We start from the raw sequence: 26,604 nt of genomic DNA on the forward strand, positions 1-26,604 counted from the left end.
CCACATCAGGGGGTTGGAACTGGAGGATCTTTAAAGTCCCTTCCAACTCAAGCCATTCTATGACTCTGTGACTCAGTTACTGAGCTCCAAAATTTGCCTGGAAGAAAGTCTGGAAGAAGAGGACCTGTTTACACCCCACCCCCACCCCTAGATATTACTGCTGTGCTCAGCCCGCAGACAAACCTCTTTCCAGGAGCAATCAGTGTGAAATGGCAGCCATAAAAGTGCAGTAATCAAATGTGAGGAGAACAGCCTGATTCATTAATACCCAGACAAGCTGAGAGGGCCATTTCTTAATTATCAAACATTGCCATGGAGTTAATTTTTACCTGAGTTGCTTAAGCCTGGCCATCCTCCTTCCCTTCCCTGAGACGTTTTGCCACAGGGCAGCGCTGAACACTTGTAATTAGATTCCTCTGCTGCAGTTAATTAGGAAGTGACAATAAAGCCTGAGTGCTTGCCATTTTCCTCAGTAATACTTTGCACTAAACCCAAATCCTGGGGTCTGGCATCGATGTTTGTAACGTTGAGCTGAACATGAACCACCCCCCCACCACCCCCCCCCGGGGGGGGTGCTGCCCTGATGCAAATGGCTATAGACACCTCCAGGATGCATCCTGCTGCACAGCTATTTCAGACTGACTTCTGATGCTTCACTTGCTTTTATACATACTTCCCTGCACAGACATGGCTTGCCTCAGGTGGCCGAGAAGGTGGCTTGGATCAGCAATCAGATGGAGCCACCATCACAGGAGGTGTTTAAGAAGAGCCTGGATGGGGCACCTGGTTGGTTTAGTTGATTAGATGGTGTTGGGTGATAGGTTGGGCTTGGTGATCTCTGAGGTCTTTTCCAACCTGGTTCATTCCATTCCATTCCATTCCATTCCATTCCATTCCAAGCACTGAAGAATGTCCACTCCACAGTAAGCTCCATTTCTATTCTATTCTATTCTATTCTATTCTATTCCAAGCACTGAAGTGTCCACTCCACACCAAGCTCCATTTCTATTCTATTCTATCCCATTCTATCCCATTTTATTCCATTCTAAGCACTGAAGAGTGTACACTCCACACCAAGCTCCATTTCTATTCTATTCTATTCCATTCTATTCCATTCTAAGCACTGAAGAGTGTACACTCCACACCAAGCTCCATTTCTATTCTATTCTATTCTATTCTATTCTATTCTATTCTATTCTAAGCACTGAAGAGTGTACACTCCACACCAAGCTCCATTTCTATTCTATTCTATTCTCTTCTATTCTATTCTAAGCACTGAAGTGTCCACTCCACACAAGCTCCATTTCTATTCTATTCTATTCTATTCCATTCCATTCCATTTCAAGCACTGAAGAGTGTCCCCTCTGCACCATGCTCCATTTCCATTCCATTCCATTCCATCCTATCCTATCCTATCCTACCCTATCCTACTCCATTTCAAGCACTGAAGAGTGTCCCCTCTGCACCATGCTCCATTTCCATTCCATTCCATTCCATCCTATCCTATCCTATCCTACCCTATCCTACTCCATTTCAAGCACTGAAGAGTGTCCCCTCTGCACCATGCTCCATTTCCAGCACAGAGGAGCTCAGCACTTGAAGGGAAGGAGCCCACGTGTGCTCAGCAGAGTGAAAAAGCAGGAGAGTTTTGGTGCTGATTATTGCCAGCTGAAGCTAACTGTCTGATTACATACAATTATATGTCACCCTCTAGCTAAGCATTTGCAGAAGAGAATTTACACAGGTCAAAATTAATGCTGCCATTAGGTTGGGTAATTGAAAGTGTCACCTCCATTAGCTTGCCCCCATCAGCAGCCTTGAAAAGCCAGCACTGGGGTGTCCAGTCCCCTTTCCACTGCTTGCAGAGTGACAGTGATTAAGCAACAGGGCAGTAACATATGTTCTGAAGGTGAAACTGAAGTTTAGGGGATGCAGAGGCTGAGCACAAAGCTGAAGGCTGGGGGTGGAATCACAGAATGGTTTGGGTTGGAAGGGACCTTAAAGATCAGCCAGTTCCAACCCCTCTCTGCCATGAACAGGGACACCTCCCCCTAGCCCAGGTTGCTCAAGACCTCATCCAACCTGGCTTTCAACAATTCTACCCTTGGAGTCTCCATAACTTCTCTGGCCAACCTATGTCAGTGTCTCCCCACCCTCACTGATAAGAACTTCCTAATCCACAGTCTAAATCTCCTTACTTCCAGCTCAAAGTCCCTCATTCTAGCACTCCCAGCCCTTGTCACAAGTCCCTCCTCAGCTCTCCTGGTGCCTCCTTCAGGTACTGGAAGGCTGCTTTAAGGTCTCCCTGGAGCCTTCTCTTTTCTAGGCTGAACAGCCCCAACTCTCTCAGCCTCTCTTCACAGCAGAGGTGCTTCAGCCCTCAGATCCTCTTTGTGGCCCTCAGGAAGGGAAACTGGAAGCTGTTTTGGTGCTGCAGGTTGACCACCGAGGTGCCATACCCCAGCTCAGTGGGGAAACCTTTGCTGGGACCCACCTTAGCCAAGCAAGCTCCAAACCTGCTCTTTGGTGACCCCTTCCACTGCCTGTCTGTGGCTCTTCGCTCCTCTGCATTGGCCCTGGGAGCTGGCAGGGGGATCTGAGCCATCTGCATTCCGTACAGCCTTTATTAAGCACCACTTGACCTTGTCAGTGCTGATGAAGCCTGTGAAGAGCATGCCAGCTCAAATGTGATTCTGAGTTGAGTGCCTTCCTCCTGTTAAATAGCTTAATGAGGTGCAGATGAACACTGACCCCACGCTCAGTGCTGTCTGTTCACGTTGAGATTTCCTTCTCCTTGCTCAGCTGAAGGAGTCAGCAACCCCTCGAAGGTCACACACGAAGTGGAAATGCTTCCTGCCAGCAGCTATCCTGCCAGCAGCAGCTCCATGACAAGGCAGTGGCCACCAGCAAGTCACCCCAGAGCTCAGCATCTCCAGGGGTCCCTGTAAAACACCACAGCCCTCATCTCCAGCGCTTAGTAAGGTCTGGAAACCTCAGCAGTCCCCTTGGTATTTTATGCTGTATGGAAACTCCACAGAATCACAGAATGGCTTAGGCTGGAAGGGACCTCAGAGATCATCTATTCCAACCTCCCTGCCATGAGCAGGGACACCTCTCAACTAGACTCAGCTGCTCAAGGACTCATCCAACCTGGCCTTGAACACACCCAGGGAAGAGGCATCCACAATGTCCCTGGGCAGTGTATTCCAGAGTCTCACCACCCTCCTACTAAAGGACTCCTTCCTCAGCTCCAGTCTAACCCTGCTCTCACTCAGCTTCAAACCCTTCCACCTTGTCCTGTCTCTAGACACCCTCAGGAAAAGTCTCTCTGAAGCCTTCCTGTAGGATCCCTTCAGGTATTGGAAGGCAGCTCTAAGGTTCCCCTGGAGTCTTCTCTTCCCCAGGCTGAACACCCCCAGCTCCCTCAGAGCTCATAGCAGAGCTGCTCCAGCCCTTGGATCATCTTTGTGGCCTCCTCTGGACTCACTCCAGCAGCTCTGTGTCCTTCTTCTGCTGGGGGCACCAGAACTGGAGGAGTATTCGAGGTGGAGTCTCAGCTAAGTCAAGGCACAAGTGAAAACCACTCCCTCCCTCTTAGGAGCTGGTTGGACTCAATGACCTTAGAGGTCTTTTCCAACCCAAACAATGCTACAACGCTTTGATCCCTTAACTTCACAAGTTATCATTGGACAGCAGGAATGTTTGGGTTGGAAAAGACCTTTAGGATTGTGGAGTTCATTATCATTTATGTGATGTGCAAATTCCCCCAGCACTGGGTTCACACCCACCCCAGCTGAGCACTGCAACAGCTACAGGACCACCAGCCACAGAGCTAAGAGCCCATGGGATCCAGCTGGCCAAGCTAAAATGCCTTGGTTCAAAGTGGGAGATGGCAAGATGTGGCCCAGCTGCCTTCCTGAGCTCCATGGCAAGCTTTGCTCTCACTCTGAGCCAAACTGCCCTGCCTGAGGAGCAGGCTGCTGCACTGCTGGGATGGATTTGCATCAGCTCCAGCCAGGAGCAGCTTCCCCTCACCCTATCAGCGCTGCACAAGCCCAGGCAGACTCGGTGTCTGCAGGAAGAAACCCACATCTTGGGGCAGCCCTCAGCTCCCTGCTGTGCTCCATGCTGTGCCATGCCTTCCCCTCCTGGCTTAGATTTATCCTTTTTAGTACCTCATTTAAAAGGGGGAGGAGGAAAAAAGCCCTAAGAGCCTTCAGAAAGCAGCGAGACTTCTTGTTCCAGCTTCCACAGGCTGCTTTTTCCCCCCTCTCTCTCCCTCTCTCTTTTTTTAATGCTTCCTTAAGGGTCTCCATTTTTCTGTCACTTATCATCATCCAGAGTAATTTGGGGCTGTTAGAGAAAGTTCATTGCTGTAATTGCAACCATATTGGTCATTAAAGTTGACAGGCAGCTGCTGAAGAAGTCACTTGCTGATTCCTGCTACTCAAGCAGATGCCTCTGAGCCTTTGCTAAAGTGTTCACTTGGATTTATGAAATGGAAGCAAATGCTTTTAACCTGAAGGATCATCCCAGGGAAGGGAAAGCAGGATGAACTCAGCCAGGTCTCTTATTTGTAAACACCATTTGTCTGTTCCTTCCCTACCTAGAAGTGCCCAGGCTTCCTACAGTGATACAACCACAGAAGTGTTTGGGTTGGAAAAGCCCTCTGAGATCATCAGGTCCAACATCAACCCAGCACCACCATGGCCACTGAACCATGGCCCCAAGTGCCATGGCCACACATTTCATGAACCCCTCCAGGGGTAGGGACTCCACCACCTCCTTGGGCAGCCTGTGCCAATCCCTGACCACTCTTGCAGTCACTATGTGCTTCCTAATATCCAACCTAACCCTCCCCTGGCACAAGGATGAACTCAGCCAGGTCAACTAAACCACGGCACCAAGCACCCCATCCTGTCTCCTCCTAAACACCCCCAGTGATGGTGACTCCACCTCCTCCCTGGGCAGCTCATTCCCATGGCCAATCCCTCTTGCTGGGAAGAATTTCTTCCTAACATCCAGCCTGAACCTCCCCTGGCACAGTTTGAGACTGTGTCCTCTTGTTCTGGTGCTGCTTGCCTGGGAGAAGAGACCAACCCCCACCTGCCAACAACCTCCCTTCAGGGAGCTGGAGAGAGCAAGAAGGTCTCCCCTGAACCTCCTCTTCTGCAGGCTAAGCAACCCCAGCTCCCTCAGCCTCTCCTTCCAGGGCTGTGCTCCAGACCCCTTCTCTGAACACCTTCCAGCAACTCAACCACCAAGCAAATTGCCACCAAGGCATCACAGAGCAGCTGTGGCTTTGCTGTTCTCCAGGCTCAGACTTACTACTTCAGTGCTCTCCCAGCCATGCTTCTGATGGCATTTCATCACCAGGCAGAGGACCAAAGCAGAGCAGGAACCCTCTGTTTTGTGGAGGTCAGTCAGTCCTCCCTGCCCAGAGGAGGACCTCTCAACATCTTCCCTAACCTGAGGAGCCCAGAACTGGACACAGGACTCAAGGTGTGGCCTCAGCAGTGCTGAGCACAGGGCACAATGACCTCCCTGCTCCTGCTGGCCACACTGTGCCTGCTGCAGGCCAGGATGCACCACGAGCCAGGAAAGAAGCAGCAGCAGCAGCAGCACCCCAGGAGGGCCCTTTCATTCTGTTGGCTTTTCTCTTGGTTCCTTTTTTTAAGCAGTAAACTTTATTTATATATAACAACAGTACAAAGTGAGTCCTTGGCTTGCAAAATAGGAGTGTTTCATATTTACAATAGGTACACCATAATATATTAGAATAATAACAAAACCCCCTCTATTTTTTTTTGTTGTTTTGTGTTTTTTTCTCCCCCCCACCCCGGGACTTGTTTTTTGTTGTTGTTCTTTTTAAATACTTCAACTTTCTTACCATTTTTTTCCCCCCATGTTTTTTGGGGGGGGTGGTTGTTTTTATTTTTTTTCCACAACACTTCTAAAACAAAAAAAAATAAGAAAGAAGGAGGAAAAAAAAATGGAAAGGAAAGGAAAGGAAAGGAAAGGAAAGGAAAGGAAAGGAAAGGAAAGGAAAGGAAAGGAAAGGAAAGGAAAGGAAAGGAAAGGAAAGGAAAGGAAAGGAAAGGAAAGGAAAGGAAAGGAAAGGAAAGGAAAGGAGAAAAGAAAATAGAAAAGAAAAGAAGAGAAAAGAAAAGAGAAAAGAGAAGAGAAAAGAGAAGAGAAGAGAAGAGAAGAGAAGAGAAAAGAGAAGAGAAGAGAAGAGAAGAGAAGAGAAGAGAAGAGAAGAGAAGAGAAGAGAAGAGAAGAGAAGAGAAGAGAAGAGAAGAGAAGAGAAAAGAGAAAAGAGAAAAGAGAGAAGAGAAGAGAAGAGAAGAGAAGAGAAGAGAAGAGAAGAGAAGAGAAGAGAAGAGAGAAAAGAGAAGAGAAGAGAAGAGAAGAGAAGAGAAGAGAAGAGAAGAGAAGAGAAGAGAAGAGAAGAGAAGAGAAGAGAAGAGAAGAGAAGAGAAGAGAAGAGAAGAGAAGAGAAGAGAGAAGGGAAGAGAAGAGGAGGAGAAAAAAACCCCCAAAACCCAAACCCCAACAAACTCAGACAATCATCTTGAAAATAAAACTCATCAGCATCCTATAATACAGAACTCCAGTGTGTCAAGTATCAAGGGGAGGGGAGGAGAGCAGCTGGAGGACAATGGGGGTGGGATGGGCGGTGGTTGGGAGGGGTGGGGGATCCAACCCAACTCCTTGGTCCTGCCCCAGTACACAAAGCCCCTTAATAAAACCTCGGGGGGGTGGGGAGTTGTTTAAGAAGGGTGGAGGGCAGAAGGAGCCAGAATGTGTTCTACAGCTGAGCTCTCTACATTCTGGGGGGTGGGGGTTTAGGGAGGGAGGGAGGGGAGCTCCAGAAGGTTTAGTACCTCTCCATTCCCTTCTCCTCGCTGCTTCCCACTGCTTGAGGGGCTGTGAGCTCCTGGAGAAGGGAAGGATGTTTTCCCATGGATGTTTTCCCATGGCTGTCTTCTGAAGCCAGGAAAGAAGGTGGCACCAAAACCAAATCAGCTCAGCAGCTCATTTGCTTCCCCATGGCTCCGCTTGCAGCTGTGCCTTCCTGCTGCCAGCTCCATGGGAATGGCAGCACCTGATGGTGGAGAAGCTGCTGCATAAACTTCCAAGCTTATATTCCAAAGAGAGGTATCAGGAAAGAGAAGAACCTCAAAGGAAAGGCCACACAGGAGAGCTCCTGTGGGGTTGGGCAGTCTCGGGAGGCTGAGAGGTTGGGATATTGTCCTTGCAATGGCAGGTCTTTGGAGCACGTTCTCAGGAGCTGCAGGAAGGTCTGTTTGTGTATTTATTTCTTTAGTTCCACCCCCCTCCCCCATCCCCAATGTTGTTTTCCACTTGGACAAAGAAAAGAGAGAAATGGGCAAACAGGGGGCAGAAGGAACAAGCACACAGACACCACCCTGCCTCACAGCACAGGGCCAAAAGCACCTTCAGCTCTGTGTGTGAGCTGCAAGCACAGCAGCAAGGTTGGGGTGGACACCCAGGTGAGACAAGGAGCTGCTTTGCCAGCCAGGGAGCAGCAGGTCTCTGCTCTCCTGTGCTGTCTCCTTGCCTTCATCCCCACACCTTGGGCCCCAGCAGCCACTGAAGCGCCTGGGGCTGCAGATGGAGATCCAGTGATTTCTGCCAGGAGCCAGGAAGGCAGCAGGTACCACCTGGTGGCTGGGACACCAGCCTCTGAGCCATGCCTTGCCCAGGACCACCACCCAAAGCTGGTGTGGGGAGCAGAAGCTCTGCACAAAGCCTTCCAGGGGGTGAAAAACCAATTTGAAGCCTCCCATCCTCTTCCCCTGCAAAACTCATCTGACCAACCTCTGTTCAAACTGCACATGCAGGGCTGCAGATCCTGAATGGCATCTTCTTGGTGGTGCTCTCTGGCATATCTTCTGCTCTGATTAGTCCCCCACCAAAGGTCTAAGTGAAAACCCCAACATTCTGTCCATGCTGGTGTTGGGTGGCCTCATAGCTGCCACCAGAGCTTTGCCTTCAGCCTCTGGCCTCCTGGGTCTTGGTGGGCTGGGATGAAGGCTGGGGTGATGTGGGTGTCTTCTCCAAAGCCACACTGCCTAACCTCATGGGGCTGCTCCTCTAGCTCTGCTCAGCATGCACCTCCACAGCATGTCACAGCTCCCTGACTTACTGGCTTCTGGTTTGTGGTAGAAATGCGACTCTGAAATCAGGTGGCTGAAGCTTTGTGGCATTTTACTGTGTCTTTGATGTCAGTTATTTATCCTGCTCTGAGCATTTTCTCTTCTCTCCAGGGTACAGTCACTCGGGAGCTTTCCCCTGGAGCGCCCCAGCTGATTCATGTCTCTTGATTTTAGTTCCATTTAGTTTGGGGAGCCAAGTCCCTGTGACAGGTAAGCTCTGACAGCACTGCAAACTGCGTGGAGAAGAGCCAGCAACAGGCAAGGACTCGGCTGGGCTGCTGCCAGGGGCCAGGCTTGGATGGGAGCATCACAGGGACCGTGCCCAAAGCTGCCCTGCCCTCTGCCAACCTGCTGCCCAGGGTGATGGCTGTGGGCAGGTCTATGCTCCTCACCCCTGCTGGCTGCTTGGGACTTCTGGAGATCAGACTCAGTTTGGAGGTGGTGCCCACCAGAGGAGGGAAGCACTTCAGCCCTTTCCACACAGGGTTAGACAACCCCCAGCAAGGTTCTTGGAGGCAGCAGCGTGCAGCAGAGCAGCCCCAGAGCTTTAAAGCCTTCTTGCTTTTGTCCTCCACCCAACTGCTTCCTACATCAGGACCTTTTTGGTGGAGTCCAGTGGAAGGTTGGAGAGAGAACTCACGTGGGGCCAAGCTGCTGGGATTTTAAGACAGTGTGTTGAAGGCACTGCTGTGATGAAGGTCTCTGTTGCATTCAACATCAACCCCCCTGGTGCCACAGCACCGAGACCCTGCGGCAAGGCACCGCTGCCCTGCATGGCCACATCCAACCTCCTTCGGGGATCAACCTCCTCGCTGTGTGTTTGTTTCTCAGTGCTGCTTCCCCTGCTGGGCCTTCAGGCAGCTGCAGGCTGGTCCATGCTGGATCTCAGGAGCACTCTGGCCGTGCTGCTCTCTCTCCTGCCTCCCTTTACAGACCAACCCATCCTTTATGGCAACGCGTGGCCGGCTCGGTGCCCGCAGCCTCTGTGCCTCGGTGGGCTGCAGGGTTGTGGTGCTCCACAGCAGGGTTCGTGGGGACTCAAGCTTGCTCAGACTCTCCTAAGATGAGTTTTTAATCAAGGCTTTCAAAGGTGGAGAAGTGTTTGATTAGCACCTTGCTCCCCCTTGGAGTGGGTGCTTTGATAGCTGATGAGCAGAAGATGAAATGGAATTATTGAAGCAGTGACACCAGGCAGAGAGATTCCAGAGGATGACGTCTCCCACTTTGATGTCGAAATACCTGAAAGGAACTGAACTGCAGAATCAAAACCAGCCACCCTTGGCCTTGCAGGAGGGAGGGAGAGAGGGTAGGGGGCAATGAGAGGCATGGGAAATTGTTTCATCTAAGGCAAAGTCCCTGCCCCCTCCTGACCAAACCTCCAGTCCAGTTCGGCTGCAAGTGCAAAGAAAATGCCACTTGGAGAGGCTTCCTCGGCTGCAAGCAGGGCAATAGATTGCAGAGCTCTGCCCTAAGGGGATGTGCTGCTTCCTTCCTTGTAATTGCCTCTAAAGATCCATAATTCATGGCGACCACCAGGAGCAGACACGTAGCAGGTTGTTTGTTGCCCACCCCTCCCCAGTCAGCACCGTGCTGCTCCCTTTGCCACCCTCCCAACGCCTTTTCAGGTGAGGGAATCAAGGACATTGCTGCTGCTTGCCCTCATGAGTCAGACCAAGTGTTGGAGCTGACTGCTTTGCAAAGTGCTCCTGCTGCTGGCCTTTGTCCTCCTCTGCTCAGCTTCCTTCCCCAGCACGGAAAACAACTGCCCCCTTGTCCCTGCAGCACCATGCCAGAGAGCCCAGCTGTGGTTTCTGGGGAAGGGGAAGTGACAAACTCTTTGCTTTTGGGGTGCTCCTGGCCAGAAGGTAGAGAGCAAGAGGAGGAAAGGAGGCTTAAAATCCCTTACACAAAAGCCTCTTAGATAGATATGGAGGCAAAAGGACCTCGAGGGCCTGCTGTGGGCTGTAGGGCAAGCTCACATTCCCCAGCACCCAGGGGATGAAGAGCCAGGGCTTTGCTTGGGGCAGGGCTCAGCGCTGGGACCCCTGCAGAGATAACTACCGAGGCTGATCGTCAGAAGGCTTTGGAAAGCCTCTGGGAGGCTCTCTTTGGGTTTCAGAGTACCGTAAGGATTTGGTGAAGGATCTGAAGAGCAACAGCCAAAACCACCACCACAACTAGGTCTGGGAATCCCTCAGGTAAGCCCCAGGCTGGATCACCACGAAGAGCAGGAAGAGGAACCAGTACAACACAAGAGCAGGAGGATTTCCCAGCCTCACACCCTGCAATCCCAGCAGCAAAGAGCAGGGTGAGCTGGTGGCTGCTGCACACCCATGGTGCTGGGCTCTGGGGTGCCAGATTCTCCCAGCACAGCCTGGGCTTTTGCACCTTTTCTGTCTCTGAAGTGGGATTTCCCATGCAGGGGAAGGAAACTCTCCTGCTGGCAGGGTCTCTTGCCAGCTCTCTCCTTGTCTCAGCTGATCCAAGCCTTCCAGTTTACAAAGCTGAGGCTGCTGCAAGTGTCAAGAACTTATTGCACTAGGTTGATCAACAGGATTTTCATCCAGAGTATTAACAGGGTCCAGAAGAAGCTCACAGAAGTGGATCACCAAAAGGAAGTGGGCTTGGCATGGCTTTTTCTGAAGGGTAATTACACCAACAAGTTTCCTGAGTATTTCTCTACGTGCTTCTCCCCTCCCCTGTCGCTGGCTCCCATCAGGACTTCATCTCCAGAGCAGAAGCCAGCAGCTCTCCCAGTGCACAGGGAGTCCATGGTGACCCTCCTTGGGCTCCTCCAGGCAGGAATGGGGGAGGAGGGGGACAGATAGGAAAATGGATCTTGCTTTGACACGCACCAGCTGCAAGCAAACTGAGGTCCCAGTCCAGCACAGAGCTGCCTGGGCAGGGCTGGGTAGATGCCAGGAGCTGTTCTGCTGCCACTGCCAAGCTGCTGCAAGTCAATGCTTGCTCTTTCCACCAGACCTCCTCGCCCTCTCCTCCCCCCTGCATGAATATTAATATTTATTACAGAGAGAAATATTTACAGTGTTCCTTCCCCTCCTGGCACTCTACAAAGGGACACACATAAGCTTTGGTGTCTTTGAAAGGAGTTAACACTCACAAACTGGCCACAAGGAGGTATGGGGGGGGGGGGGGGGGCAGCGAGGAACTGAAGGTAACAACGAGACAGAGACAAGACAGCAGTGGGGGCTGGCCCAAGGGGGCTGGCTGAGGTCTCCCCTTGCCTGGAGCAACGATTTCTTACCCCTTCCCACAGAATCCCAGCATGGGTTTGGAAGGGACCTCTGGAGATCATCCAGTCCAACACCCACACTGCTAAAGCAGGGCACCCCACAGCAGCTTGCCCAGGATCACAAAGTCCAGGTGGGTTTGGCATCTCTGCAGAGAAGGAGACTCCACAACCTCCCTGGGCAGCCTGCTCCAGGCCTCCAGCAGCCTCACAGCAAAGAAGTTCTTTTCCTTAAGTTCCCAGTGGAAATCCAAGTCCTGTGCCTGACCCTGGGCCACAGGGTGGATGCTGGCAGAGAAACTGGAAGGGAGCCTCTGCTGGTTGACTCTGCAAGTCCCACAGCAAGGCCAGAAAGAGCTCACCTCAGGGTGCTGAGTCTGTTCAAGTATCACTCACTGTAAACATCAGGGAGAGGTGGTGGGGTTGGGGTTTACTGCAAGGAGTGAGGGCTGGCTGCCAGGAACCATCACCAAAAACACAACCAAGGAGGCTTCAGCCCACTTCTGCCCCGCTGGGAGGGGGCAGCTGGGTGCTTCTGCTGCATCACACCAGGGCTGGGCATGGCCATGGCTCCATGCAGGGAGCTGCCTGATCTCGTGGTGGCGTCCAGCGAGGAGGAGAGTGGAGAAGAGAGAAGCAAAGCAGAGATCTTCCCTTGTTCAACAGTTCAGTGGGGGTTAAAAATATAGCTAGATAGATATTGAGATGTATAAACACAGAGATAAAGCTGGATCTCAAGACAGGTTGGATGAGCTGAGGGGTTTGCAGTTCAGGTCAAGCTCCTTCCAGTCACTCAGCCACTGAAGTGTTTTGTGGCTAAGCTGGGGTCTGACTGGTGGGAAAAGTTTGTGGTGCAAACTTGTGCTCAGGGGCTGCTTTGCCTTTTTTAACCCCTCCCTGTAGGATTCCCCCAAAAGAAGCAGCTTTTACTTTTCTTTCCTGTAAGATCCCCCAGAAGCAGCAGGTTTTGCTTTTCCAGACATTCCAATGGGCGCCACAACTCTCTCTGCAGCCATGGCCTTGGAATCCTCTCCAGGACAGGATCCAGAGGTGGACCTTGTTGCCAGGGTTATCTCTGTGGCCTCTGTGGGTTTTGCTTTGTTTCTTTCCCTTTTTTCCTTTTTATTTTTCCTCTTTTTTTCCTTTTCTTTTCCCCCCCTTTTTTCTTCTTCTTTTTTTTTTCTTTCTTCTTTTTCCCTTTTTTTCCCCCCTTTCCTTTTTTCCCTTCTTTTTTTTTCCCTTCTTTTTTCCCCCCTTTCCTTTTTTCCCTTCTTTTTTTTCCCTTCTCTTTTTTCCTTTCTTTTTTTCCCTTCTTTTTTTTCCCCTTCTCTTTTTTCCCCCCTTTCCTTTTTTCCCTTCTTTTTTTCCCCTTTCTCTTTTTTCCTTTCTTTTTTCCCTTCTTTTTTTTCCCTTCTCTTTTTTTTCCCCCTTTCCTTTTTTCCCTTTCTTTTTTTTTTTTCCTTTCCTTTTTTTTCCCCCCTTTTGATATAAAACCCCCCTTTAAATAAAGTTTTCTTTTCTAATATACATCAAACAATTTTCATGCAAAGCAGCAGTCATGGAGACATCCAGACTTTCCAGGTTCCTCCTTGCTGTGTAGGGCTCAAAGGAAATCATCCACCTCGATTGGGCTTTGCTCGAGATGCTTCCTTGCCTTCCCTTCCTGCCTTTCCAAACTGGATCCTCGATCGTTTTGCACACAGTCAGTGTCCTTGGGCCAGTCTCTGCTCCCTCCAGAAGAGCCTTGGGGGTTTGTGTGTCTGTGTGTGTTCAGCAGCTTTCTTGCTTCTTCTCCCTCTTCAGTCCCGAGTGTCCCTGCGGTTCTTCTGCCCTTTGCCACCGTGAGCGCCGCGACCTTTCTTCAGCTCTCAATAGACATGGCCCCGATGAGTTGCTCTACTTTGTATGCCAGGCGCTGCCTCCGTGCCTGCTCGTCCTGCTCCAGAGCCCCAATGAGCTGGAGGAAACCAAAAGGGAGAGACAGAGAGTGAGAAACAAGAACACAAGAGAGAGAAAGAAGCGGGTGAGGAGCGGCAAGACGCGAGCGGCTCGGCACGCGCGAAACCCAGACAGCAAAGGGCAAAGCCAGGAGAGGAGAGCTGCACAGAAGCTGCATGAAGGCTGGAGAAGCTCTCCAAGAGCATCCAGTCCAACCAGCAGCCCAGCCCCACCATGGCCATTAAACAATGGCCCCAGGTGCAATGCCCACAGGGTCTTTTCTGAGCACCTCCAGGGATGGGGACTCCGCCGCCTCCCTGGGCAGCCTGCTCCAAGCCCTGACCACTCTGGCAGGGAAGAAATTCTTCCTCATATCCAACCTGCACCTCCCCTGGCACAGCTTGAGGCCATTTCCTAATTTCCTCAGGCCTACAAATCTCAACCCACTTGCTTCCTCCAGTGCCTGAAGGAGGCCATCTGTCAGGGCCCCTGCTTCAGGAATGAAACCTTTCCTTCTATCCAATCTGAGCCTCCCCTGGTGCAACTTGAGGCCATTTCCTCTTGGCCCATCCCTTGTTCATTGGGAGAGGGGACTGATCCCATGCCAGAGGAGCTGTGGGTGGCCTCAGCTCTGCCCCCAGCCTGGGGGCCACCCACCTCCTCGCTGTACTTGCTGACGTAGGAGTAGATCTCGTTGAGGGCACTCAGCATGTTGAACTCGACGGAGTGCAGCCGCGACTGCTCGGCGAGGTAGGCATTCATGTCCTGGTCACTGATGGCAGGCAGCTTGGCAATGTCTGCATAATACCTGTGGGAAGCAAGGGCCATGAGGAGCACAGAGGCTCAAGATGCTCCTCTTCTCCTCCTGTGGAATGGTTATGGTTGGAAGAGTTTTTAAGGCCAGGCTGGATGTGGCTGTGAGCAGCCTGCTGTAGTGTGAGGTGTCCCTGCCCTCGGCAGGGGCAGTTGGAACTGGATGATCCTTGAGGTCCCTTCTAACCCTGACAATTCTATGATTCTATGGTTCTAAGACACCTTTTGGAACAGCAAATCTCAACCCTTAACCCAGCACTGCCAGGTGGCCGCTGAACCATGGCCCTCAGCAGCACATCTACACAGCTTTGAAATCCCTCCTGGGTTTGGGACTCCATCACTGCCCTGAGCAGCCTGATCCAGGCCATGACAACCTTTTTGGGGAAGAAATTGCTCCTCATGTCCCACCCAAACCTCCCCTGATGCAACTTGAGGCCATTCCCTCTTGGAAAGGAGAAGAGATCAACCCCCACCTGGCTCCAGCCTGATTTTCAGGGAGCTATAGAGAGCCACAAGGTCTCTCCTCAGCCTCCTTTTCTCTAGGCTGAACAATCCCAGTTTCTTCAGCTGCTCCTCCCCAGACCTCCTCCCCAGCTTTGTTGCCCTTCTCCAGACCTGCTCCAGCCCCTCAATGTCCATCTTGCAGTGAGGAGCCCAAAACTGAACCCAGTACTCAAGGTATGGCCTCCCCAGTGCAGAGTCAAGGAGAACAATCACTGTCCTAGTCCTGCTGGCCACACTATTCCTGGTCCAGGCAGGCTTTTCAGCCATCCTGCCCCAAGCCTGGAGCACTGCAACAAGACAAGGGCAGTGATGCTGGGCAGGGCTGAGCTGTGCCACCAGCTCACTGCAAGAGCCACCCTGAGAGCAATCAGGTCAGGTAGGACTGGAAACCCCAAGGCCATCCCTGCTGCTCACCTCTCCACCCAGCTCTTGTAGCTGGGGATGTCCTTGGCGTACAGCAGCTTGTTGGAGGGGGAGTCCTTGCCCAGGCGGTGCTCTGAGGTGGAGCAGGAGTCCATGAAGGTCTGAGCCACCACGGAGAGGCAGGCATCTGTGATGCTGCCCTTGTGGATGTCAAACACAAACTGGGGGTTTTTGATCACATTCACCCAGAAGCGGAGAGGGAGGCTGCAGGGGAATGAAGAGCAAGAGGAAAGGTCAAGAGAGAGGCAGGGAAGGGACATTTGCTGCTCTGTGGGCTCCCAAGGAGAATGCAAATGGTGGGAAGCAGCAAGAACCCAACCATCAAACACCACTTAGCCCAGTCCCACACAGGTGGCTTGGGCTGAACACTGCTGCCCTGAACACCCCAGGAGCTGCTCTGGGGTCTGATCCTGCATGGGAAGTTGGAGGAGGCAGGAGCCAGCTGGACAGCAGGCACAAAGGGAAGGCTGGCTGTGCCAGGGCAGAGCCCAGCAGTGCCTGGTGGCAGCAGCTGAGCAGCTCCATGAGGAGCCCATTAAGCCCAATTCATTAGGGCTGAGCCCAGGGTGGTGGTGCTGTGCCAACCAGCCACTGCCCAGCCCTGTGCCAACCAGCCACTGCCCAGCCCTGTGCCAACCAGCCACTGCCCAGCTCATCATCTGTGAGCAGGGCAGCAGCTAGCAGAGGCTTTGTCCCTGAATCCAGAGGCCTCTGCAATCAAAGGGGGATGATTATTCCTTTCTTCTTGGGCTGTACTGCAGGATCAAAACCCCAGCTGCTGCTTCCCATTACCTTTCAAGTCCAGGCTTGCTGCACTCAAGGCTCCAACCTTAACTCTTGCTGCACTGCAGCGGAGCAGCTCAACCCCCAGCTCTCTCCTCCTAGCCCTTGCTAGTTTAGACCTGCTCCAGGGGCATCAACCTTCTCCCACCTGCCCACCAAAACTTGAGAACAAGTCTTGTGAGGAGCAGCTGAGGGAGCTGGGGGTGAGGAGAGTCTGAAGGGAGACCTCATTGCTCTCTACAACTCCCTGAAAGAAGCTTGGAGCCAGGTGGGGGCTGGGCTCTTTGAAAGGTCTTGGGGAACAGGAAAGGTGTTTGAGGGCTTGGTCAAAGACTGCAATAGGCTGCCCAGGGAGGTGCCAGAGGTCCTATCCCTGGAGATATTCAAGGTCAGGCTTGCTGGGGCTCTGAGCAAGCTAATCTAGTTGGGGATGCCCCTGCTCACTGCAGGGGGGTTGGAGGAGGTGACCTCTAGAAGTCCCTTCCAGGCCAGCGCATTCTGTGGTTTCACGTCTCTGCCACTCTCTGACTTCATGAGCCTATGAGTCTGCAACAGGCGGTCCAGGCTCAAAGCCCACTGCCACACCTGCACAGGGCACTGGAGCAGCAGCAGTGCTGCCTGAAAAACCATCAGCACAGCTTCATGGGCAGCCCTCATGCCCCAGACCTGGGGGGCTTTGCGCCTCCCGCTCCTCCTCGGGGCACGGATCGTTCGCCGGCTGCTCAGGAGCGTCTGCCTCCCGCTTCCCTCCCCTTCCTGCTTCCCTCCCCTCCTCTTCCTCTTACCAATTGCTCTTCCAGGTGTGCCTCACATCTGTGTCGTGGATGCCGTGCTTATCTGCCTGCTCATCCAGGAAATCAAACATGTACTTGATGGCGAGGGGCAGGGCGCTGCCGCGGTGCACGGTGCTGAACAGCGTCTCGAACAAGTCGTCCACGAACTTCTGCAGCGTGCCCTGATGGCAGCAGCAAGAGACAAGGGTGAAGGGAGGGATGGGCACACGCTTGGCTAAGCACCAGGGCCGACAAGGGGATGCCAGATGGTGCTGCCAGCCCTGCACAAGCGCCGTTCCGGAACCCCCCCGGGAATAGGGCAGGTTGGGGCTTTATGAGCGTCACTGGAGGACCCCACGGGGAATGGCTCCAGCCTGCAGCTCCTCCTGGCTGCACTTTGCTCTTGAGGTCTAACCTGAAACGATTTGGTTTGCTTTCAGAAGCCAATCTGTGTTGTCTGCAATGAGGGGGACACAGGGAAAAGGCTGGAAAACTCTCTCTGCTCAAGGGAAGAAGGAGGACATTGAGATTCTTGAGTGTGTCCAGAGAAGGGCAACAAGGCTGGGGAGAGCTCAGCCCTGTGAGGAGAGGCTGAGGGAGCTGGGGTTGCTTAGCCTGCAGAAGAGGAGGCTCAGGGCAGACCTTATTGCTCTCTACAATTGCCTGAAGGGAGGTTGTAGCTAGGAGGGGGTTGGTCTCTTCTCCCATGCAAGCAGCACCAGAACAAGAGGACACAGTCTCAAGTTGTGCCAGGGGAGGTTTAGTCTCAAGGTGAGGAGAAAGTTCTTCACAGAGAGAGTTGTTAGCCATTGGAATGTGCTGCCCAGGGAGGTTGTAGAGTCCCCATCCCTGGAGGTGTTCAAGAGGGGATTGGATGTGGCACTTGGTGCCGTGGTTTAGTAGTCATGAGGTGCTGGGTGACAGGTTGGACTTGATGACCTCTGAGGTCTCTTCCGACCTTATTGATTCTATGAGTCTGTGACCTTATAGCAGCATTCCAGTACCTGAAAGGGGCCTACAAGGAAGCTGGGGAGGGACTTTTGACAAGGGCTGGGAATGACAGGATGAGGGGGAATGGGTTGAAGCTTGAGAAAGGGAGATTTGGTTGGGATATCAGGAAGAAATTCTTTCCAGTGAGGGTGGGGAGACTCTGGCACAGGTTGCCCAGGGAGGCTGTAGATGCTCCCTCCCTGGAGGTGTTCAAGGCCAGGCTGGATAAGGTCCTTCAGCAACCTGGGCTGGTGGGAGGTGTCCCTGCCCATGGCAGGGGGGTTGGAACTGGATGATCTTTAAGGTTCCTTCCCACTCTGTGCAGCCTGATCTAGTTGGGGAGGGCGGCCTGGATGAGCTTTGGAGGTCCCTTCCAGCCTGGACCATTCTATGAATTCAACACACAAGGGTTACCTTTGTGGCTAAGAGCCTGGTCAGGTAGATCTCAGACACCATCTTACTGCCCCGGTCTCCTTCCTTCTGGTCTCCATGGTCATGGTTCTTGACCAAGTGCCAGACCTTGACCCCGCTCTCCAGGTCGGGGGTGATCATGGGGGCCCGGGAGCGCAGGCTGTCGGGGCTGCCGGTGTAGCGGAAGGTGGAGTCTGGAGGGTGGGAAGAGAAGGTGGTCACACTCCAAGCAAACTCCTTTCCCACTGCCCTGTCTCTTCCCAGTGATGCCACCGTGCCCACTGCCGCTTAAAGCACCCATGCTGCCTTTTCATGGGGGTAGTGAAGTTCCAAACCGGCAGACACCACCCAGCCCTGCTGTTCCCCGTAGCTACCTGCTGCCCTTCACTCAGCAGGGGCCCCAGACCCCAGCCTTTCTCTTTTCACACTCAGCCATGGGACTTCTCTGCTCCATTCTCATCCTTCACTGGTGTGGACTCAATAAACCAGGTTCAGAAAAGACTCCTCCAGCAGTTAGAGCTCAAAAGCATCGAGCCCTGGCCACCAGCTCCTGTGGCACTGGAGTCCTGATGTCAATGTTTTCATAGAATGGTTTGGGATGGAAAGGACCTTAATGATCAGCCAGTTCCAACCCCCCTGCCATGGGCAGAGACACCTCCCACCAGCCCAGGTTGCTCAAGGCTTCATCCAGCCTGGCCTTGAACACCTCCAGGGAGGGAGCAGCCATGACCTCCCTGGGCAACCTGTCCCAGTGTCTCCTCCCCCTCACTGGAAAGTATTTCTTCCTAGCCTCCAGTCTCTATCTCCCCTCCTCAAGTTTATTTTGTAGACAACAAGAAGCTGCCTGACACAACCAGCACAAAGGGCAGAAGAAACTGCTCCTCTGGTTCTTGGGGCTCTCATTAGAGCTTCAAGACCTCAAGCTGAGCACTGGTTGCAGAGCCTGAGGCTGCATCCCGGCCGTGCTGCCCATGGGCTGGAGGCTCCAGCCTCTGCCCTGCTTCCCAGGAGGGAAAGAGGAGCTCCAAGGGAAGCAGACAAAGCTGCTATTTTCCCTTAATTGCTTGGAAACCATGGAGGGATGTGAGATACATTTCACTTGCCAAAGGATGTGTCTCCCTGGATCCCATCCACGGTGTCCCCAGGCTGAGACACGAGGCTAAACAAGACAACTGTGCACTGCTGGGATGGTTTTCTTCCTCCTCTCATGAAATCCCTTTGTTCTGTGGGAACCTTGTGCATGTCCTCAGGTTGAGGCTCCTAATTCCCAGCTCACCCTCCTCACCCAGAGCAAGGGGATCAATCATAAATCAGCAGAGGGAAGGAGGCAAGTCATTACCAAAGTAGCTAGATTTTCATCCCTGATTAAGGCTCAGATAAATGAGTGCTCCAACTGATATAATTAAGGAGACAGACAAGGGGACAGCTCAGGAAGCATCCAGTGAGTCTATTTTTAACCCCAGCCCTGTACTGATTTATACCAAGGGGAAGTAAATAAGTGTCTCATTTAAATTCTGTCGGCACAATTAGAAGCATTAATCTCCAGCATGAGAGATGAGAGCTCCTGCTGCTGGCTTGCAGAAGCTTTCCCATCCAGCTCTGGGGCCTCCAAACCAAGGAGGACATGGAACTGTTGGAGAGGGTCCAGAGGAGGCTATGAAGATGATCAGAGGGCTGGAGAACCTCTGCTGTGAGGACAGGCTGAGTTGGGCTGTTCAGCAATGGAGAAGGGTAGGTTCCAGGGAGACCTTAGTGCAGCCTTCCAGTGCCTGAAGAGGCTACAGGAGAGCTGGGGAGGGACTTCTGACAGGGGCTGGGAGAGACAGGAGGAGGGACAATGGCTTTGAGCTGGGAGAGAGGAGATTGAGACTGGACATGAGGAAGAAATTCTTTCCAGTGAGGGTTCCAGAGACACTGGAACAGGCTGCCCAGGGAGGCTGTGGATGTCCTCTCCCTGGGGCTGTTCAAGGCCAGGTTGGATGAAACCTTGAGCAAGCTGGGCTGGTGGGAGGTGTCCCTGCCCATGGCAGGGGGGTTGGAACTGGATGATCTTCCTTCCAACCCACTTGTGGTGGCTCCTGCCACCCATGAGCCATTGTGTCCCAGCACTGAAGTCTGTTTCTTACCATATCTGCTGATAGATGTCCTGGAGATACTGGCAGAGGCAGGAATGTTGTAGGAGGAGGTCTGCTTGGGAACGAGAGCCACGACTGAGCGGTCTGAGACCTGCAGAGGGAGGGAGGAAGAGAGGGAGGGAGGAAGAGAGGGAGGGAGGAAGAGAGGGAGGGAGGAAGAGAGGGAGGGAGGAAGAGAGGGAGGGAGGAAGAGAGGGAGGGAGGAAGAGAGGGAGGGAGGAAGAGAGGGAGGGAGGAAGAGAGGGAGGGAGGAAGAGAGGGAGGGAGGAAGAGAGGGAGGGAGGAAGAGAGGGAGGGAGGAAGAGAGGGAGGGAGGAAGAGAGGGAGGGAGGAAGAGAGGGAGGGAGGAAGAGAGGGAGGGAGGAAGAGAGGGAGGGAGGAAGAGAGGGAGGGAGGAAGAGAGGGAGGGAGGAAGAGAGGGAGGGAGGAAGAGAGGGAGGGAGGAAGAGAGGGAGGGAGGAAGAGAGGGAGGGAGGAAGAGAGGGAGGGAGGAAGAGGGAAATCAGTGAGACCTACCCATCTGCACTGCAATCACCAAACTGCTCATCCAGCAAAGGCTGGAAACAGAAGTCCCTTGGCCTGGGCAGGAGCTGTTGGCATTTCCCAGAGCTCCTGAGGACGTGGGAACGATGCTGCTGGGGGTCCCAAGCCTGGCTGAGCTCCGTGCTGGGGGAGCAGCAGCTCTCCAGCACGGGATAGAAGAGGGAAGGAGCCAGAGATCCCCAGACACGTGGAAGATGCTTTTGGTGGTTCTGATTTAAGATCCCCTTTGGCCCAATAAAGAAAAACATGAGACTCCCCAGCCTTGTTGTGGTCCAATTAAAGGAACAATGCAGAGGGAATGAAACAGCTCTGGCAACGTTCTGGGCCATAAACCATTCCTATTAAACCATCTTTTATTTTAGCCAATTCCCCCCCCCCCCCCCCCCCCCCCCTTTCTTTTTTAAAGGAATTTTAAAAGTTTGATTTACAGCTGAGCAAGCCCTAAAGCCATCTTGCAAGGGGAATTAAATTGTCCAGCCCTCCACTGCAGCCAGGGAAGAGAATGAAGTGCTGGGAAGGCCAAGGATAAATGAACATTAGCCCTAACAAGATTTGGTTACAGCAGGTTGGGTTTTTTTCTTTCAGGGAGCCTTGCTTAATTTTATCCTCCCTATAAATCTGGTGGCTGCAGGAAGGATTTTAAACTGCTCCTTTCCCCTTAATGAAGAATCTGCAGGTTACCAGGGGGGTGGCCCTGAGTGTCTTTGCCCCTTGGCCTCGTGGTGCAGAGCATGGAGTCACCCCATCTAGCAGGGGCCCAGCCAACCCCTCACAGAATCAAGCAGGTTGGGAGAGAGACCTCCAAGCTCAGCAAGTCCCAACAGATCACCCAACCCTAACCAATCCACCAGACCATGGCACTAAGTGCCCCAGACACAGAAGGAATGCCTCCAGCAGAAAGAGGCATTTCTGGATGATCTCTGAGGTTTAGGGAAGATGTTGAGATGCTGGAAGGTGTCCAGAGATGGCAACGAAGCTGGGGAGGGGTCTGGAGCACAGCCCTGGGAGGAGAGGCTGAGGGAGCTGGGGTTGCTTAGCCTGCAGAAGAGGAGGCTCAGGGGAGAATCCTAGAATCAATAAGGTTGGAAAAGACCTCAGAGATCATCAAGTCCAACCTGTCACCCAACATCTCCTGACTAACTAAGCCATGGCTCCAAGTGCCACATCCAATCCCCTGTTGAACACCTCCAGGGATGGGGATTCCATCACCTCCCTGGGCAGCACATTCCAGCAGCTAACAACTCTCTCTGGGAAGAACTTTCTCCTCACCTCCATCTTCAACCTCCCCTGGCACAGCTTGAGACTGTGTCCTCTTGTTCTGGTGCTGGGTGCCTGGGAGAAGAAACCAACCCCCACCTGGCTACAACCTCCCTTCAGGGAGTTGGAGAGAGCAAGAAGGTCTCCCCTGAGCCTCCTCTTCTCCAGGCTCTTGGGGCACAACCCTTCACTTTGCCAGGAGACCTGTGACTCAGCACCATCTCTGGAGACACTCAGCACACCCTACCCTAGGTGATCCTGCTTTGCCAGGGGGGTTGGATTTGATGATCTCTGAAGGTCCCTTCCAGCCTCTAACGTTCTGTGATCCTGTAGACGTGGCACTTGGGGCCATGGTTTCCTGGGCACTGGTGGTGTTGGGTTGATGGTGATGGTTGGACACTATGATCTGAGAAGGCTTTTCCAAGTTTAATGAGCCTATGGGGAAGCTCCAGGACAGGAGTTTTGCTCCCCCAGCATCTCCTCAAGCTCTCAACACAATCAGAGACTCACAGACTTGTTTGGGTTGGAAAAGCTCTCTAAGATCCTTGGGTCCAACCATCAACCCAACACCACCACGGCCACTAAACCATGGCCCCAAATAGCCACACATTTCTTGGACAGCTCCAGGGATGAGGACTCCACCAGCTCCCTGAGCAGCCTGTTCCAACACCTGACCACTCTGAAAGCTGTTTGTACAACATCTGCTGCTAGGAAGTGACCTCCACACAGTGATCTTGGCTGCCTTCGAGGCTTTGGGTTGCAGTCAGATGAAAGGTTTGATGTCAGAGGCAGTTATGATTATTATTGCTAGTGATAGTGGAAATAATAGTCACTTGTGTTTCACAGCACCAAAGTGAGACCTTTCTAAGCAAGACACTCCAAACACCTCTGTCATTTCCTCTTCTGCTCCTGCCTCACTTCATCCAATTTATTAAGTCAATGGGAGAAGCCATCAGTGGTGATATTATTGTCTCAGGCTGTTATCAGCTGCCACTTCACTTCAGTTTCACTGGGGAGAAACCCAAGCAGCCCAGGGTGCAGGCAGCAGCTTCCCATCCAGGCTCCATTCCCACCAGGGTTCTGCTTAAGTGGGAGAGGGGCATTAAAAACTCCACATGTGCACAGAGCACTCTCCCACTCCCCACGCTTTGGCTGGAATGGCTTTTGCCAGCTAAAACAACTCCAGTGTGCAAATTAGCATCAGATGGAGCACAGGGTGGTTCCCCCAGCTCTGCTGCTGCCACACTCCAGTAAAACCCCAGAGACACCCAGGGAGCTGCAGCTGGTTACAGCCCTGGAAATGCTCCAGGTCCTCTGTGAGCTGGCAACAGGCTGCACAAAACAGGACAAGGAAAAGAAAAGCTGGAGTGGGGAGAGAAGCAGGGAGGGAAAATAACCCTGTGTTTGAGTGGGGTGCTGAGGATGAAGTGAGGAGGCATCAAGGATGCAGTGAGGATGCCAGTGAGGAGGCATCAAAGATGTAGTGAGGATGCCAGTGAGGAGGCATCAAGGATGCAATGAGGATGCAGTGAGGATGCAATGAGGATGCCAGGGAGGATGCAGCAAGGATGTAATGAGGATGCCAGGGAGGATGCAGAGAGGATGCCAGGGAGGATGCAATGAGGATGCCAGGGAGGATGCAGCAAGGATGTAATGAGGATGCCAGGGAGGATGCAGAGAGGATGCCAGGGAGGATGCAATGAGGATGCCAGGGAGGATGCAATGAGGATGCCAGGGAGGATGCAATGAGGATGCATCAAGGATGCAATGAGGATGCATCAAGGATGCAATGAGGATGCATCAAGGATGCAAGGTGGAGCCAGTGAGGATCTAGTGAGGATGCAGCAAGGATGCAGTGAGGATGCTGCAAAGCTGCATGAAGGATGCTGCAAGGAAGCAGCAAGGATGCAGTGAGGATGTAAGGAGGATGCTGGCTCCTCATCCACACCACCCTCAGCTCCCAAGGTCTCATTTTCCATGCAGATCTCCCCTCTTTGTTTCTAATTCTTCATTGTAAAGAACTTTCCTGTCTCTCAGCCTTTCCAGACCCAGAGTGGCTGACAGGTATTCATGCTCTGCTGCCTGGCAGTTAACCCTGCATCAGCCACTGCAAATCATCTGATATCAAAGTCAGGGTCTCGTTCAGCTTGAGTGAAGCCACACAGGGCCAGACTCTCCCAGGGAGTTCAGTGGGCACCAAACCAAAAGGATACTGCAGAAATGTGGCCCAAATCCTTACAATAGGGTTTCAAAGCCCCAGAGAATGTGACAAAGGATGGCACCTCTTTAACCTGCACAGCTATTTTTATCAATGAGGAAGCAAGCAGCAGGCACAGAGCTCTCCAGAGACTCCTGTGAAGTGCTTCCAAAAATGTTACACAGATGAATGTTTGCTTTTGAAATCCCATCTGGCTCTGGCATGTGAAGGCTTCCCACCCAAACCACAGCTGATGCAGGGATGGGTTGTGGTTTTGGAGGAGAGAAGGCTCCAGGGAGACCTTAGAGCAGCCTTTCAGTACCTGGAGCGGGCTGCAGGAGAGCTGGGGAGGGACTTTTGACAAGGGCTGGGAGTGACAGGACAGGCAATGGCTCTGAGCTGGGAGAGGGGAGATTGAGACTGGAGATGAGGAAGAAATTCTTTCCCAGTGAGGGTGGGGAGATGCTGAGACAGGTGGCCCAGGGAGCTGGTGGAGGCCCCATCCCTGGAGACATTCAGGGTCAGGCTTGCTGAGGCTCTGAGCAGCCTGATCTCACTGGGGATGTCCCTGCCCATGGCAGGGGGCTTGGACTAGAGCATAAAAACACAGAATGTTTTGGGTTGGAAGGCACCTTAAAGATCATCAGTGCTGGGCCCCTCAGTTTAAGAAGGACATTGAGACTCTTGAAGGTGTCCAGAGAAGGGCAAGAAAGCTGGGGAGGGGTCTGGAGCACAGCCCTGTGAGGAGAGGCTGAGGGAGCTGGGGTTGCTTAGCCTGCAGAAGAGGAGGCTCAGGGGAGACCTTCTTGCTCTCTCCAACTCCCTGAAGGGAGGTTGTAGCCAGGTGGGGGTTGGTCTCTTCTCCCAGGCACCCAGCACCAGAACAAGAGGACACAGTCTCAAGCTGTGCCAGGGGAGGTTCAGGCTGGAGGTGAGGAGAAAGTTCTTCCCAGAGAGAGTTGTTAGCTGCTGGAATGTGCTGCCCAGGGAGGTGGTGGAGTCCCGGTCCCTGGAGGTGTTGAAGAGGGGATTGGATGTGGCCCTTGGAGCCATGGTTTAGTCCTGAGGTCTGTGGTGACAGGATGATCTTTGAGGTCTCTTCCAACCTTGGTGATTCTGTGACCTGTAAAGGTCCCTTCCAACCCAGATGACCTCTAAATCTTCCAGCCCAAGGCATGCCTATGATTCTCTCCTCCTGTGATCCTATCTCCACCTACAGCCTGCAAACCCAGAGCTCATTTTGCCTTCAGCACAGGGCGAGGACAAGGCAGCTCTCCATAAAAGATGGAGACAATCTGGATGTCATTTTTATGGCTGGTTTACCCTGTTAAAAGAGTGAGACAGCAGCTCCTGAGACACAAATGATCCTGCACCCTCTCCTAGGCTGAGCTTTAGCCCACATATTTGTTGTGCTGTGTAGTCCTGGAGCAGCTGTATTTGTGATACCTGACAAAAACATTTATTACTCAAACAGGAGAAAAAAAAACACCAACCAACAACCCCCAACTGGTAGGAATACAAATAAACCCTCCCTTAGCTGCTGGGCTTTGGCAAAGCTCTACCTTGACAAGACTGCTGTTGCAGAGCAGAGAATTTGGCTTCTTTTTTATGGCTGAAACATCTCAGCTGGGCTGCACAGGCCAGAGTGGGGATAGGATCATAGAATCAATAAGGTTGGAAAAGACCTCAGAGATCATCAAGTCCAACCTGGCACCCAACACCTCATGACTACTAAACCATGGCTCCAAGGGCCACATCCAATCCCCTCTTGAGCCCCTCCAGGGATGGGGACTCCACCACCTCCCTGGGCAGCACATCCCAAGGGCCAATCTCTCTTGCTGGGAAGAACTTTCTCCTCATCTCCAGCCTGGACCTCCCCTGGCACAGCTTGAGACTGTGTCCTCTTGTTGTGGTGCTGCTTGCCTGGGAGAAGAGACCAACCCCCACCTGGCTACAACCTACCTCCAGGGAGTTGGAGAGAGCAAGAAGGTCTCCCCTGAGCCTCCTCCTCTCCAGGCTAAGCAACCCCAGCTCCCTCAGTCTCTCCTCACAGGGCTGTGCTCCAGACCCCTCCTCAGTTTGTTGCCCTTCTCTGGACACCTTCAAGAGTCTCAATGTCCTTCTTAAATTGAGGAGCCCAGAACTGGACACAGGACTCAAGCTGTGGCCTAACCAATGCTGAGCACAGGGCACAATGACTTCCCTGCTCCTGCTGGCCACACTATTCAAAGTGTTTGGGTTGGAAAAGCTTTCTGAGATCATCCAGTCCAATCAGCAACCCAGCACCACCATGGCCACTAAACCACATCCCCAAGTGCCATGGCCACAGGTTTGTTGAACACCTGCAGGGATGGGGATTCCACCACCTCCCTAGGCAGCCTGTTCCAATCCCTGACCAAGCTCT

General features: G+C 52.7%; 1 protein-coding gene across 1 annotated transcript in view; it reads right to left on the bottom strand.

Annotated features, from left to right (window-relative positions):
- Positions 1-12,914: 12,914 nt before the first annotated feature.
- Positions 12,915-26,604, bottom strand: part of PLXNA2 (plexin A2) — a 208,286-nt gene continuing 194,596 nt past the window's right edge. Inside the window, exons 27-32 of the mRNA XM_054176319.1 lie at positions 20,195-20,294; positions 18,072-18,262; positions 16,680-16,849; positions 15,103-15,315; positions 14,029-14,179; positions 12,915-13,390 (exon numbers count right to left, since the gene is read on the bottom strand). Of these exons, the coding sequence (XP_054032294.1) occupies positions 13,295-13,390; positions 14,029-14,179; positions 15,103-15,315; positions 16,680-16,849; positions 18,072-18,262; positions 20,195-20,294 (921 nt within the window). The 3' untranslated portion in view covers positions 12,915-13,294. The remainder of the gene's footprint in view (positions 13,391-14,028; positions 14,180-15,102; positions 15,316-16,679; positions 16,850-18,071; positions 18,263-20,194; positions 20,295-26,604) is intronic.

This window comes from Dryobates pubescens, chromosome 35, assembly GCF_014839835.1.
Source record: "Dryobates pubescens isolate bDryPub1 chromosome 35, bDryPub1.pri, whole genome shotgun sequence".
NCBI lineage: Eukaryota > Metazoa > Chordata > Aves > Piciformes > Picidae > Dryobates > Dryobates pubescens.